Source organism: Amborella trichopoda, chromosome 13, assembly GCF_054954075.1.
Source record: "Amborella trichopoda isolate Santa Cruz 75 chromosome 13, AtrichopodaSantaCruz75HAP2 v2.0, whole genome shotgun sequence".
NCBI lineage: Eukaryota > Viridiplantae > Streptophyta > Magnoliopsida > Amborellales > Amborellaceae > Amborella > Amborella trichopoda.
Window position 1 is genome coordinate 42786559 of NC_142348.1, and position 18397 is coordinate 42804955.

The following is an 18397-nucleotide window of genomic DNA, read 5'->3' on the forward strand; positions in this document are numbered from 1 at the left end:
AGATTATTTATGTTTTGTATATGGAGGTTACAATCATTCTTGTTTAAGTTTCAAAATGGGTGGTGTAAGAGTGTTATTGAATAGACACAAAGTTAAAAAAAAAAAAAAATTATAGGATTATCGGATTCGCTTCAAGCCATTTAATTTGACATCTAGTGAATGTGAATGATTGTCATCTCCATATACAAAAAGTAAACTCTTTAGATGTGAAAGTGAATGGCTTGGAGTGAGTCACGTCTGGCCGAAAATATTTTCTAAATATTTTTTGTTATAAAATGATTATTTCACATTTATGATCTCTATGTCATTAAAATTTTGGTAAAAAAAATCTATGTCAAAAATAAATTTTTATGAGGGGGGGGCTTATTTCTACATGGATTCAAAGAAACTTCGTGTGTGGAATCGAGTTTTAGAGTAGTAAATTTTAAGTTCATCGCTGGTGCTGTTGTATTCTAGAGTAATTTACCACCCTAATGGTACATTTAGAAAACCCTACTTCAAGAAATTTGTTTAACATATTAAACCTCAAATTTATTAAAATTACTATTGCTTTCTTCTCTCTATCAAATTAAAGAAGGGCATTGGATGTAATTATGAAGGGCATTAGATGTAATTAATAATCATTATTTTAAAATGGAAATTTAATTTGAAACTTAAAAAGTAAAATTTGAAAGTTTTAAATCTCTCTCAATTTCCGTGCCCCATCCTCTCTCTTTCGTATTTTCAAATTTTGAAATCTTCCTCAATGCCTATGACCCGATTCTGTCTCACCATGCAGGCTGCAGCCCCTCCCACAGAGAGAGAGATAGAGAGAGGAAAATGAAAATGAAAATGGAAAATAGAAAAAATTCTAGTAAATTTAAAATTAACTAAAATTTGGAGGGATCCATATTTACATTTATAAATTTAAAGGAATGAAATAAGAGAACAATACTATGTTGTAAAAAAAATATTGGGGTAAGGTTTCCTGAATTATGGTAGGAAAAATATTTCGTAAAGCTATGGTTTCATACGGTTGTGCCTTACATCTTGGTGCAAAACACAATGCTGGTGTAAAAAAATGTGCAAATCGAATGTCTACCCCTCGACAATCATAGATTTAAATTGCAAACGGTCATAGATTTTAAAAACAATGGATCTCAATCCCTAACAAACTATCTTGCAGTACTTTTACTTGTTCTAGACCATTGATTTCAAAGTCCTCATAAATTTGCAGTACTTTTACTTGTTCTAGACCATTGATTTCAAGTCCTTATAATCCACTAGATCTGTGACATTCTCTAAGCTTCGAATTCTTAGAAATAGATTTGCATGCCATTTTAAGATTTTCTAATGGCTAATTTGATTTTTTAAGTTTAGATTTTGAGTACAACTCTGCCAGATTTCATCGAGCTGCAGCCTGTCAAATCTTCTTCTATAATGTATTACCATTTGATAGATTTGACTGATGAAGTTCTATTAAAGCTAAGACTGTACTTTTAAACTCTATTGGAAATCTTGGATCCAACATAGTTCCAAGATTGTGCTTATCTAAGCAAACATTCAAAAGAAGGTTTATCATAGATAGTATTTTTATAGCTCAAGATTACATCATTCTAGACATTTGAGTGGTGAACCTAGGGTTGCGATTAAGCTATATATGAAAAAAGTCTATAACAGGGTGGACTGGGAGATATTACAAGATATTATATTATGTATGGGTTTTGGGGATAAATAATGAAGATGGATTAAGGGATGCCTTTCAAGTGCCCATTTCTCAATGTTACCCATTTCTCAATATTAATCAATCAAAGCAACTAAAGGTATCAGACAAAGTGACCTTCTATCCTATTGTTTATTTACTCTCGTGGTAGAAGGTTTCAATCAGATGCTTACAAATGTGGAAGGAAGAACAAGTTTCAATGTGTCTAGATATGACTTAAGTATATTTCATTTACAATATGCAGATGACATTGATCTTTTGTGAAACAAAGTTGAATAAGATGGGTTATATTATTAGATTTCTGAGATTATGTGAGATGGTATTAGGTTTGAAGGTTGATTTGGGAAAACTATTGTAGTAGGGGTTGCTTGCAATGATGATGTTGTAAATTCCCTATCATCTTCTATTGGGTACAAGGTTGAACATTTCTCCATTTGATACCTTGGCTTGCCCATTTCAGATGGCAGATTACCTAGAGCTGCTTAGGACCCTGTTATTCAGAGATTTCAGGTGAAGCTTAACCTCTAGAAGTCTAAGTTCCTATCTCTAGGGGTTGGAATATCCTAGTTAAATCATCCTTAGCAAATTTGCCTATTTATTAGATGTCTATCATGCGAATGCCTGGCTCGGTTGTCAAATCGATTGAGAGATTGACGAGGGATTTCATTTGCGGTTCTTTTGGCGATAGGAAGTATTATTTAATCAAGTGGAATAGAGTGTGCACCACGAAAAAGGAAGGAGGATTGGGTCTAAGGACCCTCAAGCTCATTAACAAAGCACCATTAGCAAAATGGTGGTGGAGATGCACTCAAGGTGAAGATCAGTCATAGAGGCAGGTGTTGATGTTTAAGGATGGTGTGGACAGACATTCCAACTAGGGAAAGTGGTGGTGGTCATTAGTCATATTTTTGGAAAGGTATATACTGCTGCAAACAAATTGTTGAGAGGTGTGTTTATTGACTGATTGGAAAGGGGGATTATATATCCTTTTGGTTCCACAAATACCTAGGTGACAGGCCCTTCAAAGTATGTCACCCAGCTACTCTTGACAGAGTATCACAGCCATTGGCAAAGGTTAATGAGGTGGCAGTATGCAGTGACTATAACTGCATATGGAGTTTTGGCAGTTTATATGACGGTGCCAGATATCATGATCTTTCAACTCGCTCAGTTATTATTGGAGTTGGAATCAATATACATGTCTTATAATGCTGATGATGAGGTGATTTGGGAGTTGGATAGTGATGGATTATTCTTGGTTACGTTTGCATATCGGCTACTATTTCAATGACCAAATTAGATGGCCTTAACTTATGTTGAATAAGGTTTGGAGATGACCAATTTCTCACAAGGTGTAAACATTCTTATGGATTGTGATGCAAGCTAAGACACTTACAGTAGATAATATAAAGTAGATAATATAAAAAACAGTGGTAACATTTTGGTTAACATTTGCTTAATGTATACAGAAGATGAGGAAACGGGAGACGATCTGTTCTTGCACTATTGTTTTGGCTCTAATGTATGGGATGGGCTTTTGATGTTTCAGCTTCTCCTTGATGCTGCCTAGAAGCCACAAATATAGAATCAAACACTTCAATATGGGTGGTTTGACTAAGTATGGGAAAATAATTTAGAGAATCTTTTGGGGGCAGTCTTATGGGAGATTCAAAGGGAGAGGAATATTTTGACTGAGTATGGGAAAATAATTTAGAGAATCTTTTGGGGGCAGTCTTATGGGAGATTCAAAGGGAGGGGAATAGGAGAACGTTTGAGGGGAGTGTTTTGAATAAGAAGAGAATTATAAATAAAATCCAACATACATTTTGGAGCTAGTTTTCAATTACAAAGGAGGGTTGGGGTGTCTCGGAGGTTGATGTTAAGTTGAATTTGGGGAATTTAGCCAGACAATGCAATACAAAGATTAGACCAACAGGCAGATGGGATCCTCTTATGTTGGATTGCTACCAACTAAATTTTGATGGAAGTTTACTTTAAAAATTTGGTCTTACAGGAGTAGGGTGAGTGATAAACAATCAGGATGGTAAGGTGTTGTCTGGCTATACTGGACCATGTGGAAACACCGATGCTAATAAGGTAGAATTACTCTCTCCTTTGCATGGACTGAAGATTTTCAAAGCAAAGTAGGTAGGATGCCATCTTATAGTGGAAGGGGGTTCACTCAATGTCATTAGCTGGTGCAAAAAGGAGCACGAGGTACCGTGGTGCTTGAGATCAATTTAGCTTAATCTTTTGGATATATGTGGATCTTTGGAGGCCTCTTTTAGACATGTATATGGAGAAGCCAATGAGGTGGATAATAGCTTAGCTAAGAGGGAAGTTTGTTTGATGGGGCTTTTTGTTTATTAGGAGTTGTGCCTCCAATGTAATTAACATTTTGTATCCTTTGATTAATGAAGTCTTTAACATTGTTAAAAAAAACGTCAATTTATATAGTATAAGATCATTTACTTATAATATAAGGGGTCACAATCATTCTCGACCATTGAATGTGAAATCATACAAATTAAAATGTGTAACAACATTTGAGAATTTTTATTTTTGGGGTTTTGTGCCGAATCACTGAACATTCATATCCACTCGATTTCAATCTAATGGTCAATAATAATTGTGATCTCCTTGCACTAAAAGTAATTGGTCTCCTTGTATATGTTTCTAAAAAAAACAAAAAGGCAAGGCGTGATGCTTGTGAGCTAGCGTATTTCCTCTTGTTGCCATCTGGTGTAGCAGTAACATGAATTATACCTGCCACTGGGCCCTCACTTAGCAGTAGAATCAATTGTACTGGCCACTAAGTTAGTCAAAATCATTCTGGCTGTTAGTTCAATTGATTGGACCAAATTTAAAAAAAAGGAAAAGAAAAAAATAATAGCTTTAGAATATGAAATATATATTTTTAAAAAAATTTAACTACTTTTATTTAGCCCTGACCGGCCAAAAAGGGTAAAAAAATGAATCCTGAATGGTTATCGATCATACTCAAAGTTTTGAACACCAGTCAGAGATTCGATTGATTAGACCTGCCAAAACCGTTCCGGTCTTGATAACTATGCTGCTTAGAGTATTTCCTGTCTCTCTCTCACACATATACACGCACTGATACACTGATGACCCAACAATGAGCCGTTGGCCTCTAAAGCCATTCAGAAGGGTCACATTCAATAGCGACGATAGGATACTCCATTGATGCTCTCTGATAGAGAGAGAGAGAGAACATGGGATACCTCATAACTCAAGTAATTCTTTATGACAGGTATTAACACCGTTTTGAGACTCGGCTGAGTTACTTGCCTCTTTGGTGAGTGAGTTACGCCGAGTTAGTCAGTGCAATTTGGTGTATATTAAAAAAAATTAAAAAAATATATATAGGAAAAAGTTTTTATAAGGATTCAACCTTATAATGTAGAACTACGGATACACCTTAAAAATCCATCGGAAAAGGTAGTTTTGATGTTGAAAAACCCTTTGATTGATCATCTCGACATTGATATGTATGACCATGAAAAATAAAAAGATTTTAAGTCTTAGAAATAGTGCATTTTACAACATATTATCTATACCGTCTATTTTCAAGATTTTCATATGTTTATAGATTTACTTGATTTTAACCATTTTTAAAATTTAAAATTTTATAATTAAATATAAAAATAGATTTTGAGATAATCCTAAGAATATTTTACATCAAAATTATATACCATGATAAAATTTGATGGTGCACCTTATCTCTACACCTACGGATGCATCCGTATGCCAACTGCACCCATGTATAAAAATATGGAATTCTTGTATATAGTTGATATATACGGCTTGGATGCTATTAGCAAATATTAGTAAGTTTTTTTTGCCACATGCCCTATCTTTTTTTGGATTTTTACAAATATCCCTAACTATATATCAATTTTGTTTAAGGAAAAATATACAATAAGACTATTTAATATTTGATACATGGAGGTTATAATTAATCAATAACTAGGATACAAGTTCAAAAGAAATCTTTCCTGTGACACATCCAAGATGTCAGATTTCACATAGGATCATACACGCCCTTTTGTTAAATCCATGTTTTTACACTTTTTTCAAGGTTATTTGGACTGTTTAGGTTGTTTTTGGTTTTATTTGACGTTTACTACTGTTATTTTATGTTTTCCATTTTTTCTTTTTTCTTTTTTTTTTTACTTTTCAAGTGCTTTTGGCCTTGTACAATACTCAGGCAGATCCACTTAGACTCGTTGGAGTAACTTACCTCATGCAAGGGCTGAATACCTGGCCTGAGGAGAGTCTCGAAAAGTTGGGTAAGAGAAGTGAAGGATATCTCAAGTGATTTGATCCAACACAAGATCCAAAATCCTTACTACTCAGTTGTTCTTGATAAGGTTGGTCAAATTATATACACCTGTCAAACTTTCCCAGATACCATAGAGATGGAATCTCAGGAATGTGTGAAAAGATACAAAGGGGTTAATCTGAACTTCCAAAGCTGAATTATGGAAATGCAATCACTTGACCAAACTTTCACTGCATAATACTACTTAGCCTTGAGCCCATTCCTAACAGACACCTAAACATTAATTGATGGATAATATTCAATTACTTGATTCTCTTAGGAGACATCTGACACTTAAGGTAAACAAAAAGAAAAGAATTTTTTTTTTTTTTTTTGAATTACTTGATAACAGCGTATCACATGAATTGTAAATTCGCGCAATGGTGTAGCCAGGGGCATTTTGTTGATCCTTTATTTATACTGGCTCCTAATACTGGTCCTTTGGTTATTAGTTTACATTCACGTGTACTTAACGGGATTTATTACTTCAATTGTGAATTAATCCAAATCTGGTTTATTCCAACTTAACACTGTAGAAGAACAATACTTGGAGTTCAAAGGCATAACAATAGAAATCCTAATTCAAGCAGTGGTTGGTAGATGCTTCCTACTTTAAGAAGTGGTTGGTAGATGCTTCCTAATTCAAGCAGTGGTTCAAAGCTAGCGAATTCATGACCCTAGACCACTAATCCAAAATTTTAGCATTTCATATGCAACACCCATGCAGTTTTGGATTCCCATAAAGTGTTGATAGATTTAAATTTGGAAAATGTTATGGTGCAGTACACCTCATTTACCCACGTCCTTGAATGAATGAGGACCCAAAAAGCTTTAACTTCATTCTCTTCAACCCTAGGGATCAATTTCCTGGGAGAGAAGATAAGAAAGAACCAGGAAATAGATTTGAAGCCTTCAAAATGCTCCATCACCAATGCCCCCAAAAGCTGATCTAAAGTTTTCAATGGACAATAGATTTACCAGATTTGTAGCATTTTAGGAGCTCCAAATCCAATTTTCTGTGACAGAGGATATTTGCAAGTGATGAGGAGCTTCGTTGGGTTCTCATCTATTTGAAAAAAATGGAGATTGAGGTGCCCTAAATTTGATCTGCATCATCGGTTGGGGTATTTGGCCAATAGTTATAACTTGGATAGGGTTCATCATAAAATGGCTAAAAATCTTACTTTTCCTTTTTATGTTTCCATGTTATAAGGTTTTATTTATTTATTTAGATCGTAAGGATAGTGTCTATCAAAAATAGGTTCCAAAACCATGTTACTTCTATTGATGATTGTTCCAACACATATTTACTTCTTACTGTGTAAGTCAACTAACTAGATAGAATCTCTGCCAGATTTTTGCGCAATCATTCTCCTGAGATGCTCCACAAGAAAGACATCTAATCTTTTGGGTGGCCTATTTGTCCTATCATCAGTCCATGAGTTCTATAGAAAACATCTTAGTAGGCACATTTTCCTGTCATACCAATGAAAATTCTCTTTTTCCAAGATATTGATACTTCTGTGGACAAGGTCTCTTATGTTTCTTTCTTGCTTGTTTTGGAAGCTTCACTATGTCTCAGTTTACAAAGAACTTTTATCTTTTAAAGTCCTATCCCCTCCTTTGTTTGCAGCACCTTGTCTCTGTCCATCTACCTTAATGTATGTGTTGCTTCCAGATAGCAGACAAATGATATTGGTTAAGTACAGAACATCTGAAGGCTTATTGCACAAGACTGAATCCAAGCAATGTATGTCATCTGGTTTCATTAAGCATGAAAAACTCCATGAATTCCCTCTCAATCCCATAAACTGATACAGTTGAAGCTTTTGTAATAAACATCAAAGAACTTATTTGCCTCTAGAGTTTCGTGTTTCATTTCATCCTCATTGTTCTTTGAACACTTCTGTTAAAAGTAAACTATGGTTATAATCCCTCATCTGGTTGCCACTCTAATCTTTGTTACTTTACTATCTTCCATTTAGGAAGCCTCTTCCTAAAAGGAAGCAAAATACAAATGTTCATACTAACTTGTGCGGAGAAAAAATCGAAGCATTTGATTAGGTTTGCTCCCAAGACCTGGTGAACTTCCAGGTGATAAGACACCTATTAAGAGACCATAGAAAGTGAACATAAATAAAATAGGTATAAAGCTCACCTAGTAACCAAGGACTAGAATAAGAAGTATATAGCTAACATTTTCATTATGGTCGAACCTTACACCTCCATGAGTTCTATATAGCTGATATTTTTATTATGGTCGAACCTTACACCTCCATGAGTTTTATCCAATGTAACTATGAGAAAATGGCCCTCGTATTGACAGATGCTTAGAATGTATCAGAAACATGTTAAGGATGCCATTCATGGAATCCTACCAAAGAGAACCTACATATTAAAGTTTTTAGACTTAATCATCGTTGGTGGTCTTTTGACTAAAGAACGCAACTCATGGATTCAATCATTTGGAGTTTGGCTGAAGTATTTTGGTTTGTTATTGTAGTTACAGTTTCATGAGCATTTTACAGGATCTGATAGATGATCAAGAATACATCATGATAGAGATTGAACTTGAATGATGGAAAGAAATGGAAATGAGGGGGATTTAGATTCCTCCCCCCCCCCCTTTATATAAAAAAAGTGTCAGATTTGTCAAGTTTTGGTGGACTTGCCCAAGTCCAGGTTACTGTAGCAACTCAGCCAAGTACTTCTACAGTATAGTAACTCGATGAGTCCAAGTCGAACTTTATGAGTTTTTAAACACTGGTTTGAATTGTTAGTCCTTTTGTTTAGTTACCCAAGACCTCACACAATTTAATTGGTCATTACATTGTCCGATGTAATGTATACCATTAGATCTTTTGTTTCTTTTTTTTTTGTTTTTTGATAATGTTAACTGTTTTCCTTTTTCCTTTTAAATGGTTAATCATGTGATTTCATTAATCTGTACTGCCTACCATCAGTCTTCAATTGATTTCAGTTGATAATAGTACCCCATGTTTCATAGGACTCTTTTGTTTCTCGCCTTAGTAAGAAACAAGGTATTGCATCTTATCCAACATGGGAGCTTTTAGAACTACATCTCTTGCCAACTGCGTAATAGTTCATCTTAGCCCTATACTGAAGAAAAGAAACAGATAACACTAGGAAATGGCAATATCAACACAACTACCAGCCCCGTACCTCCATAATAGCATGGAGCATATTCATTTGAGAGACCCATGGAATTGTTAGCTTACACCATATCACTTCTTTAAAGGAAATAGCCAATGCATCATTAAGTCAGATAAGAGATTCACATAAAACTTAGTGAAACAAAATTCCTATCAATAATCTATTCAAAAGGTAAAAAGTATAGGAATGGGCTCAAGGCTCTCTTGTGATTGTTAAACTTAGAGAACAAAATACTTGCTCGCCTCTACTGACATGCCACTTTGAGGGGAAGTGTTGCAAGATTTGCATGTATATGTGTAATTAAGGGGAAATTTTGTTATTATTATTTCGCTTGCATACTCCATGTACACGTGCCCTTGTACTTAATAAATTCTTGCCCCATAATGAATTAAGCAACTCCATATTACTTGAATTGGGAGAATGCTCCATGTTAGAACTTCATTTCTCATCTTATTGGAAGGGGAAAAAAAAATTTAATTTCTCATAGTTTCAGTTTACTCCAAAAAAACACAAAAAGAACAACCATGCTTACATTAATTTTCTGATGCATATTACATGACAAAAATTTTAAAATTGTATAAGAGAAATAAAGAAAAGAAAAAAGTAACATTCTAACCTACTTAACAGAGGTATAGAGAAGAAAAGAAAAGAAAACGAAAAAAGAAAGAAAAAAAGAAAAAGAAAAGAGATCCTTACATTTGCCTATTCAATTTGCAAGCAAAAAGTAAGGAGCTGAACAACTAAATGTCTCAGAGGAGTGGCACCTAATTTCTGCGATGAAGAAGAAACCTCCAGGAAGGCTTCTCCTTTCGTATTCTCACTCCACTGAAATAGCTTCGGTGTTTGTCGCTTCACTTTCAACCTGGGGCAAGGTTTCTAAGTCAGTGAGAGCCTCTCTTTCTTCTTGAGTAACTAGAGGCAGAGAGTGATCTGACTCATCTGTTGTCCCGTTTGTTGTAAGAGACCCATTATTCTCCAACTCAGCACCATCATTAGTATTAGCCCTTTCTCTCTCTTCCATCTCTCTCTCTTCTGTTGCAGCATCTTCTGAACCATCACTTTCAGGAACCTTTGGTTCATTGGTTATACTTTTATTTTGAGATGAGCTAGTAGAGTTGTTCTCAAGAAATGAACCTTGTGATTCAGCACCATCTGCAGTAGAGATAACAGTTTGATTGGTTGGCTCCACAATTGTTGAATTGTTCAGAGAACCATCTTGTTCCTTCGAGATAACAGTCTCAGCATCCTTGGTTACAGGAGTTTTATCAAGAACCACGGTTTCCTCGGTTATGTTTGGCTTTAACGAACTGTCATCTAAGGTTCCATTTTCTCCCTGGAAATTGAGTTTCTCTTCTTCTGGAAATTTCTCAGGAACTTCATCTTCTCTCTTCAAACTGGGGTTTTCTAGATTTTCAACTTGTTTGACATCAGAGTGGGCGTCTCCATCTCTCTCTAAATTGGGTTTTTCTGGGTTAGACACTTGCTTCTCATCAGGATGAGCATCATCTTCCGTCACTAAACTGGCTTTTTCTGGGTTTTCTTCCTGTTTCTCTTCAGTGTGAGCCTGCTCTTCTCTCTCTAAAATGGAGTTTACTTGTTTATCCTCCTGCTTCTCAACAGGATGGGACTCATCTGCCCTCTCAAAACCTGGTTTCGTTTCTAGGTTTCTTATGTACTCCCCATCACCATGAGCTTCATCTTCGCCCTTGTCTTCTAGATTTTCTCTCTCCTCTTCATCAGGATCTGAACCAGCAGTATCTTCATTTCTTATTATCTGTGTGTCCCTACCAATCTCTTCATTGAGTTTTTGAGTTTCTCCCTCTTCACCATTTTCCTGATCATTCATATCCTCACCCTGGTTCTCATTCTCTTCTTCATCTAATTTCTCATCTTCATCTAATTTCTCATCTTCGGCGTCTATTAAATCCTCTTCAGCTTTCTCCTGATCCTGTTCATCGATCTCATCATCTCCACCCCCTCTGGCTTCATCATCTCTCTCCTCTACCTTCCCCCCCTCTTCTTCTGCTTCCCTCTCTTCTTCTTTCTCTTCTTCTTCATGTCTCTCTTCTTCTTCATGTCTCTCTTCCTCTGTTTCAACCCCTCCGTTCAAACCCTTTCTCCCAAGACTGAAATCCTCTCGGCCAGCGTCTAATTTCTCAATCAATTTCCCATTGTTCTCTTCATAGGCCTTCCTCTTACCATGAGAATGCTTTACCTGATACAATAGCCAGATACAAACAGCGACCAGTAACCCGATTTGCAAGGCATGCCTGATCTTGAAACCCTTACTTCTGTGATTTCGGCCCGATGTTTGTCGAAACATCGCAAGAGAAGTAGCAGAGAACTAAAACCCTAGAACCCTAAACCCCCAAACCTCAAATCTCGACCAGTGCGGTGTGTTCAAGACAAGAACCTACAGATTACAAATCAAAGTTACCGTCACTTACCAAACTGAAGCAAGGCCATCAACGAACAAAAGGAGAAAAACCAAAGCTCCCCATCTCTCTCTTGTCAAGAACAAAAAGATAAATCCCAAATCTCTCTCTCTCTCTGCACCTACATATGTTCTTTTGGGTTTTCTTAATGTGATTTTAATGGGTTTTTAGCACACACAAATAACTTCTGTTTGGGTTTTCTTGGGTTCAGAGAGAGAGAGAGAGAGAGAGAGAGAGAGATTTCACTAGTAAAAGAACACAGATCTAATACCATAGTTCTCGAATTGCAGAAACCGAGATACTAGCTGATGAAACAACAATAGTTTCAGATCTAAGAGAAAACCAAGAGCCAAGAATCCATGAAAGAGTGAGTAAAGCTCATCATTGTCAAAAAAAAATAGTGAGCAAAGCTCAAGAGCATACCTGAGGGTGTAGTGGCAACCTGTGAAGACACCAATGTCCAGAGTCCAGACAGTGTTAATCCTCAAATGGATTAGCATTTAGAGAGAGAATAAAATGCCATGCAATACACATTTAAGACAGAGAGAGAGAGAGAGAGAGAGAGAGAGGGCTACAGATTATTGGAAGTGAGAGAGAGAGAGGAATGCATAGAAAAAACAAGGTTTTAATAAAACATCACACTAAGCATTTAGATACAATTATATGTGGACAAGGAATTAATGGCATGGCATCGGTTTTCCCGGCCACAGATGGGATTCTTCGTAATTTAAAGTCATTCCAATGTAAGTATGACCGCCCTTCCCTAGATTACATATTATTATAATTTACGAAAAAGTTATATAGAGCCGAGGCTCTAATCGATCAAATTAGAGCGTACCTAAAGAATTTCACTAGAAGAGGTTGCTTTAATGCCCAAATATCTTTAAATTGACCATCTCGACATCAAGATGCATAGATATGATAAAAAAATAAATTTTAAATTTTAGAGATAATGTATCTTGTAATTCATTTTTAGACAATATTTTCAAGTTTTCATAGATATGCTCCATTTACACCATTTTTTAAGTTTTAAATTTTATAATTAGATATGAACATATATTTTAAGGCTGTCACAAAGATTTTCAGGATTGAAACATATTTATTGACACTAACTGAAGGTGTGTTCTATGATTGTTTAGAGCCTTGGCTCTATACAAACCACACCGTTGTATTTATGTGGGCAAGGTTTTACATTTGACACTAGGTCGATTTAAAGCTTAAAAAAGAATTTATTTTGAATTTTCTTGAAGGGTTTATTTTAATTTTTCATAAATTATCAAATCTTCAATATTTTTTCCAAACTAAAAAAAGTTTATTTAAGGTTATAACCTTATATACTTAGAAGCAAGGTGTACCTCAAAAATCCTGTAGGAAAGAGTGTAATGAAGTTGGAAAATTTTCGAAATTGCTACGACGAGATGTATGACTATAAAGACAAAACGACTTTCCAGTCCTAGAAAATAATTTATCTTGTAACAAGTTATTTAGACTATCTATTTTGAAGATTTAAGTGTTTATAGATCTGCTCGATCTGCACTATTTTTAGAATTTGAAATTTCATAATTAAGGTTGAACTATGAATTTTCAAGCCATTATAAAATTTTTGACACCAAAAGAACAAATTTTTGAAGGTGCGTCTTACCTGAATAGTATAGGGTGGGCACCTTGCACCTGGTACCAGAAATACCCTTTCAAACTGTAGTTCCAATGTGGAAAGACCTTTTTTGTGTGATTTAGGATGGTTTAGAGTATGTTTAATGGTACCATGAGATGCTGATGTTTAGGGATATTGTAGAATCTGTAATAATCTTGATTTTTAAAGATATTGAAAGGACTTGCGACTTATTTGATTGTACAAGGCAATACCCTCTAAATCTTAATAACAGTCAATTGTCATGATCCCACAAAATTAAAGTCTAACTTTAATTTTACGAGATTCAAGAACAACAACGAGATAAACAGGAGCACCAACATCAACCCTCTCTGCAAATTTCACTACCTTAAAAATCAAGCAATTTGACCCACAGGGAATTGGAGAACAACTTTACTACTCCTCACGTCGCCTTCTTTGAGCCTCCTATTCCAATGGCCTTTCCTCTACTCACTATCTCTTCTGGTTTATGGTCTGTGAAAGAGGAGGATTTTTTAGAGAAAAGAGATCAGAACCCAAATAGATATATTAGAATAATATAATTACTGCCAAACATGTATAAAAAGAAGATAGAGATATCTGAACCTCGTTGGGAGAAATATATTTAGAATAATGAGGCAGCTTCAAGGAGGTTCGGCTTTGTCCTACCACCTATGCACCTTATGGACTTGGTTTTTGCATATAACATAGAATTGTAGATTTCTATTGTGGTTTGAATTAGATCATAGGAGATTGCAAGTACTTAATTTAAATAGAAGGAATTGTATGCTCTTGAATTTTTTCGAAACTTATGAAAAATTTTTGTATTGTTTGGATACAAGCAAGTAAGCAACAATTGACTTGAATTCACATCTAAATTTTGTCCACTCACTATCTCTTCTCTCTTCCCTTCTGGTCTTTTCTCACTGTGATTGTATTACTATTGGCTTTAACACTTAGAAATTTATTACGAATAAAACCTAATTTTCTAAATCCGTCGTTTTGAGAGAGAGAGAGAGAGAGAGGGAGAGGGGCAAAACGCAACAGTCTTATAAATGTATGATTATCCCTTATAGAACCACAATCTTTGTTTGGAAAAAATTATCATATGTATCCCTTAAAATATCGATCATATGTTTTGTGATGAATGTTTTGCAATTAAATGAAAAATTACAAGCACATAGTTCAAGAGTTCTTCTAAGAAATATTGAAACAAATTTATCTCTTCTTTATTTTTCACAAGCTACATTGATTGCCCTACAAGAATTAGAGATATTAATTCTAAGTTTCAAAATATCGAAGTATATAACTTGATTTTTTAAAACATTGACGTTAATTGAATGTTTGATATGCAAGATATCTAACTGTAAGGATACAATGAAAAGGAATAAAAAAAAAAAAAGATTTCATCATAGTTAAGAATTAATATTGTAGTTTGGAATGAATTGACATAGTTAATCCATATGAAATTTAATGGAGAGTAATAATAATATAAAAACTGCGACTCAATTTCTATGGATTGACAATCCAAACAGTGGACCGACATATCCATGTTTCTTATCAGGTGTTATCCAAATAATAGATACCCATATCCCAAGGACAGAACAATTCCAGGAGTAATCAATTCCAGTATAAGCCTCTCCCTAGGACAAGCTTCTCTAGGTATCCAAGGTCCCAAACAATCCTTTAGAATCTTACAACTCCAAGCATTGGCTGCTCATACTCTTTTATAAGGGTATGGAAGGCTTTAACACAACTCCCTTCCTATTCCTTTTCAGAGCACTAGTTTGATGTGGTTCGTTTTATCATGATGATGCCGAAAAAATACCTTTGAGATTTCAAAGCGCAATGGATGCTACCAAACCAGGTGGTAAGATGTTTTAAAAGTAAATAATACATGTGCATTTGTCATGACAAGAAAAAAAAAAAAAAATGCATTCGTCATAATAAGAAAAAAAAGAAAATAGAGTAAGTTTACACTTTGCGCAGGGCCTCAAAGCCTGCATGTCTTTCCAAAAAAAAAAAGAGAAAAAAAAGAAAAGAGAACGTCAAAAACTCTTGAAGAGCTGCTGCAATTCCTTTATCTCAAAAACTTTCTTCTCCCTCTGCTTCCGAGTATTCTCTCTATTTGCTTTGACCAAATCAAGGAAGTGCATGGCAGTGTCTGAATAATTATTTTTCTTCTTCACGAGTTCGGAGGATGCTAACGCTTTCTGGATCACAAGTTGTCTTCTATTGATGAGATGGATCATATAGGCCTCTTGAGCTTGGAGACCTCGACATCAGCTTCTAGCTCTGCAATGTACAGTCCCATGTTTTTACGGCGAACCTTTGCTTCTGTAATCCAAAACTCCATATCCTCCACCCTCAAGGCATCTGATAGAGTGAGAGAAGCTATTAAAATTTAAACTCACTAATTGAAAAAGAAGCAGATCACACAAACAATACCCCTGTATACGAGTTCATATTGTTATTGATATTGATTTATTTCTTTTGTGTGTGTATATTTTTTTTCTTAAAATCGTATGTACAAGTTTCAAGGTCCGAATCAAGGGTATTCGGCCTAGCTCTTACGCTGATGTAAATTGTAATAGAGGTTTAAGCCTCTAGAACTCTTTCATTCCCATTAATACATGTAAAACTTGTGTTTTTATGATATGGAATACATGGTGAATTTGGTCCCGAATGCGTTTATCCTCTCGTTGTTCATTTGGAGTCATGATTTTTTAAACATTTTTAGTTAATGCGGCATATTTTTCGGAACGACCCCTCCCTAATAATTAAAAAGTCATTATATAATATGATCCATGTGATCATGGTGACGCTACATTCGTAAGAGTCTTCAGCATCCAGCCAATGGTTGAATGGTGATGGATGGAGATTAGATCATAGAAATGAATAATGCGAAGCTTGGTGGAACTCAATTTTTTAGGCTTACCTAATAATTAAAAAGTTATAGTATGGTATGATCCATACGATCATGGTAACACAACATTCATAAGAGTCATCATCAGCATCCAACCAATGGTTGTATGGTGATGGATGGAGATTAGATCATACAAATGAATATTGAGAAGTCTGGTGGAACACAATTTTTTAGGCTCCCTAATAATTAAAAAGTTATAGTATGGTATGATCCATACGATCATGGTAATGCTACATTCATAGAGTAATCAGCATCTAGCCAATGCTTGAATGGTGATGGATGGAGATTAGATCATAGAAATGAATAACGAGAAGTTTGGTGGAACTCAATTTTTTAGGCTACTCCCTAATAATTATGACCCATATGATCATGGTAACGCAACAGTCATAACAGTCGTCAACATCCAACCAATGGCCGAATGGTGATGGATGGAGATTAAATCATACAAATGAATATTTTTGGAACCCAATTTCTTTCATTCAACTTCCAATCAACTTCCAACCTAATCATGTGGCCGTGATGGGTCGTATGAGGCTATGACCAGAGGGCAGCTATAATGAATAGTAATATAGACGGAATCTCAGCCGTCAGATCTTCATCGAGTGGTTCAAAATACATATCACTGTTTTAATTTTATTTTATTTTTTTATAAATATGATTAATATGAAATTTTGGGTGTATATACCTAACACTATTGCGCACCATATAAAAATATAAAAACATTATTTTAAATAATTTAAAATGACCAAATTACCCCCATCATTTCAAGGGTATTTCGATTATTTTATATTTTGGAAAATATTTTTTGTATATTTTTTAATTATGCACCCTATGTTTTAGTACGTACGTCTAAAAATTCATAATGATTCGATAGCTAGAAAAAAAATTAAAATTCATATAGGGATATGCATTATGAACCACATGATGAAGATCTGACGGCTGTGATTCTACCATTTATTACTATTCATTATAGCTGCTTAGCTATTTGTCATGTTTACACTCTCTCTCTTTCTCTCTCTCTCTATATATATATATATATAGTCCAACAAAACCACAATAAAAAAAATTTCTATTTTTTTAACGCCAAGGCAATCCAAAACTATATATATATATATATATATATATATATATATATATATATATTCCAGCAAAACCGCAATAAATTTTTTAACGTCAAGGCAATCCAACTTAAGTTTTCTATTTTTTAACGTCAATGCAATCCAACTTATGTGCCCCTTTAAATTTTATAATGAAACAACATATAAGTTTCAATAGGTTCTACACCCGAGGGTTTAAATGAACCATGAATTGGCAACCCAGCCTATTGCCACCCTTACACTAGATTCCCATGGCACCACCTGATGGTATGAAACCACTCGAAATGAGTAGCCTTAGGACATGTTTCCTATGGATAGGTGTAGGACACGTTTATCTTAGCAATTTATGCATCTCAAATTAGATTTGACCTAAAAGTATGAAATGATGTCATAATTTATCCTTGAATCCTTGTTCGTATGTCTTGGAATACCATCTGCGAAAAATTTGGAGTACTTGATGGAGAGGAAGGAGAATATAGAAAGGATTTTAAAAAGACCGAGTCTTTAAAAACCTAGGCTTTAGAGTACCTGTCTATTATCATGTCCCTTCAATTATGGATTTGAACATATTACTCTATCCCTCAATGGTCTCAAGATAGACATTATGGACTATAGAGTCCTGTAATTGACTCTACGGGAAAATAATAATAATAATAATAACAATTAATTGTCTCCATGGGATAAAGCTGCTTGACGAACTGGTCATTTGTCATATTGTGCAGTGTTAAAAAATCAGCCAAGATACACAGTCTCGGGCCCTTGCCAAGCTCGAGTTGGTCTAACTTGGGGATCTTTAAATTTTTTTAAAAAAATTATCAAGATTTTTTAAAATAAATAAAAATATATTCGTAATATATGTATTTATGTTTTCTATCATTTTGGTAAAGATTGGAAAGGATTTTGGCCAGTAATACTCATGTTTACATTTTTTCATATTTTTTAGAAAATTTTGGATATGCCCTCGATCACAAACTCAGTTTTTAAAGTCTATTTTTTTGCAAATTTTTTTAACCATAATTAGTTATGTTTTGTTAAATTTTGCTTTGAATGTATTTTTTCTTTGTTTTGGATTTTTTATTTTTTTAATA

At 34.7% G+C, this 18397-nt stretch overlaps 1 protein-coding gene across 1 annotated transcript; it reads right to left on the reverse strand.

Annotated features, from left to right (window-relative positions):
- Positions 1-9727: 9727 nt before the first annotated feature.
- LOC18442491 (uncharacterized) lies at positions 9728-12142 on the reverse strand. Its single transcript, XM_006852707.4, has 2 exons — positions 12080-12142; positions 9728-11634 (listed from the first exon to the last, which is right to left on the reverse strand). Exon 2 carries the CDS (start codon positions 11542-11544, stop codon positions 10039-10041), a length of 1506 nt encoding a protein of 501 aa, XP_006852769.1. The 5' UTR covers positions 11545-11634; positions 12080-12142; the 3' UTR covers positions 9728-10038.
- Between the last annotated feature and the right edge of the window lie 6255 nt (positions 12143-18397).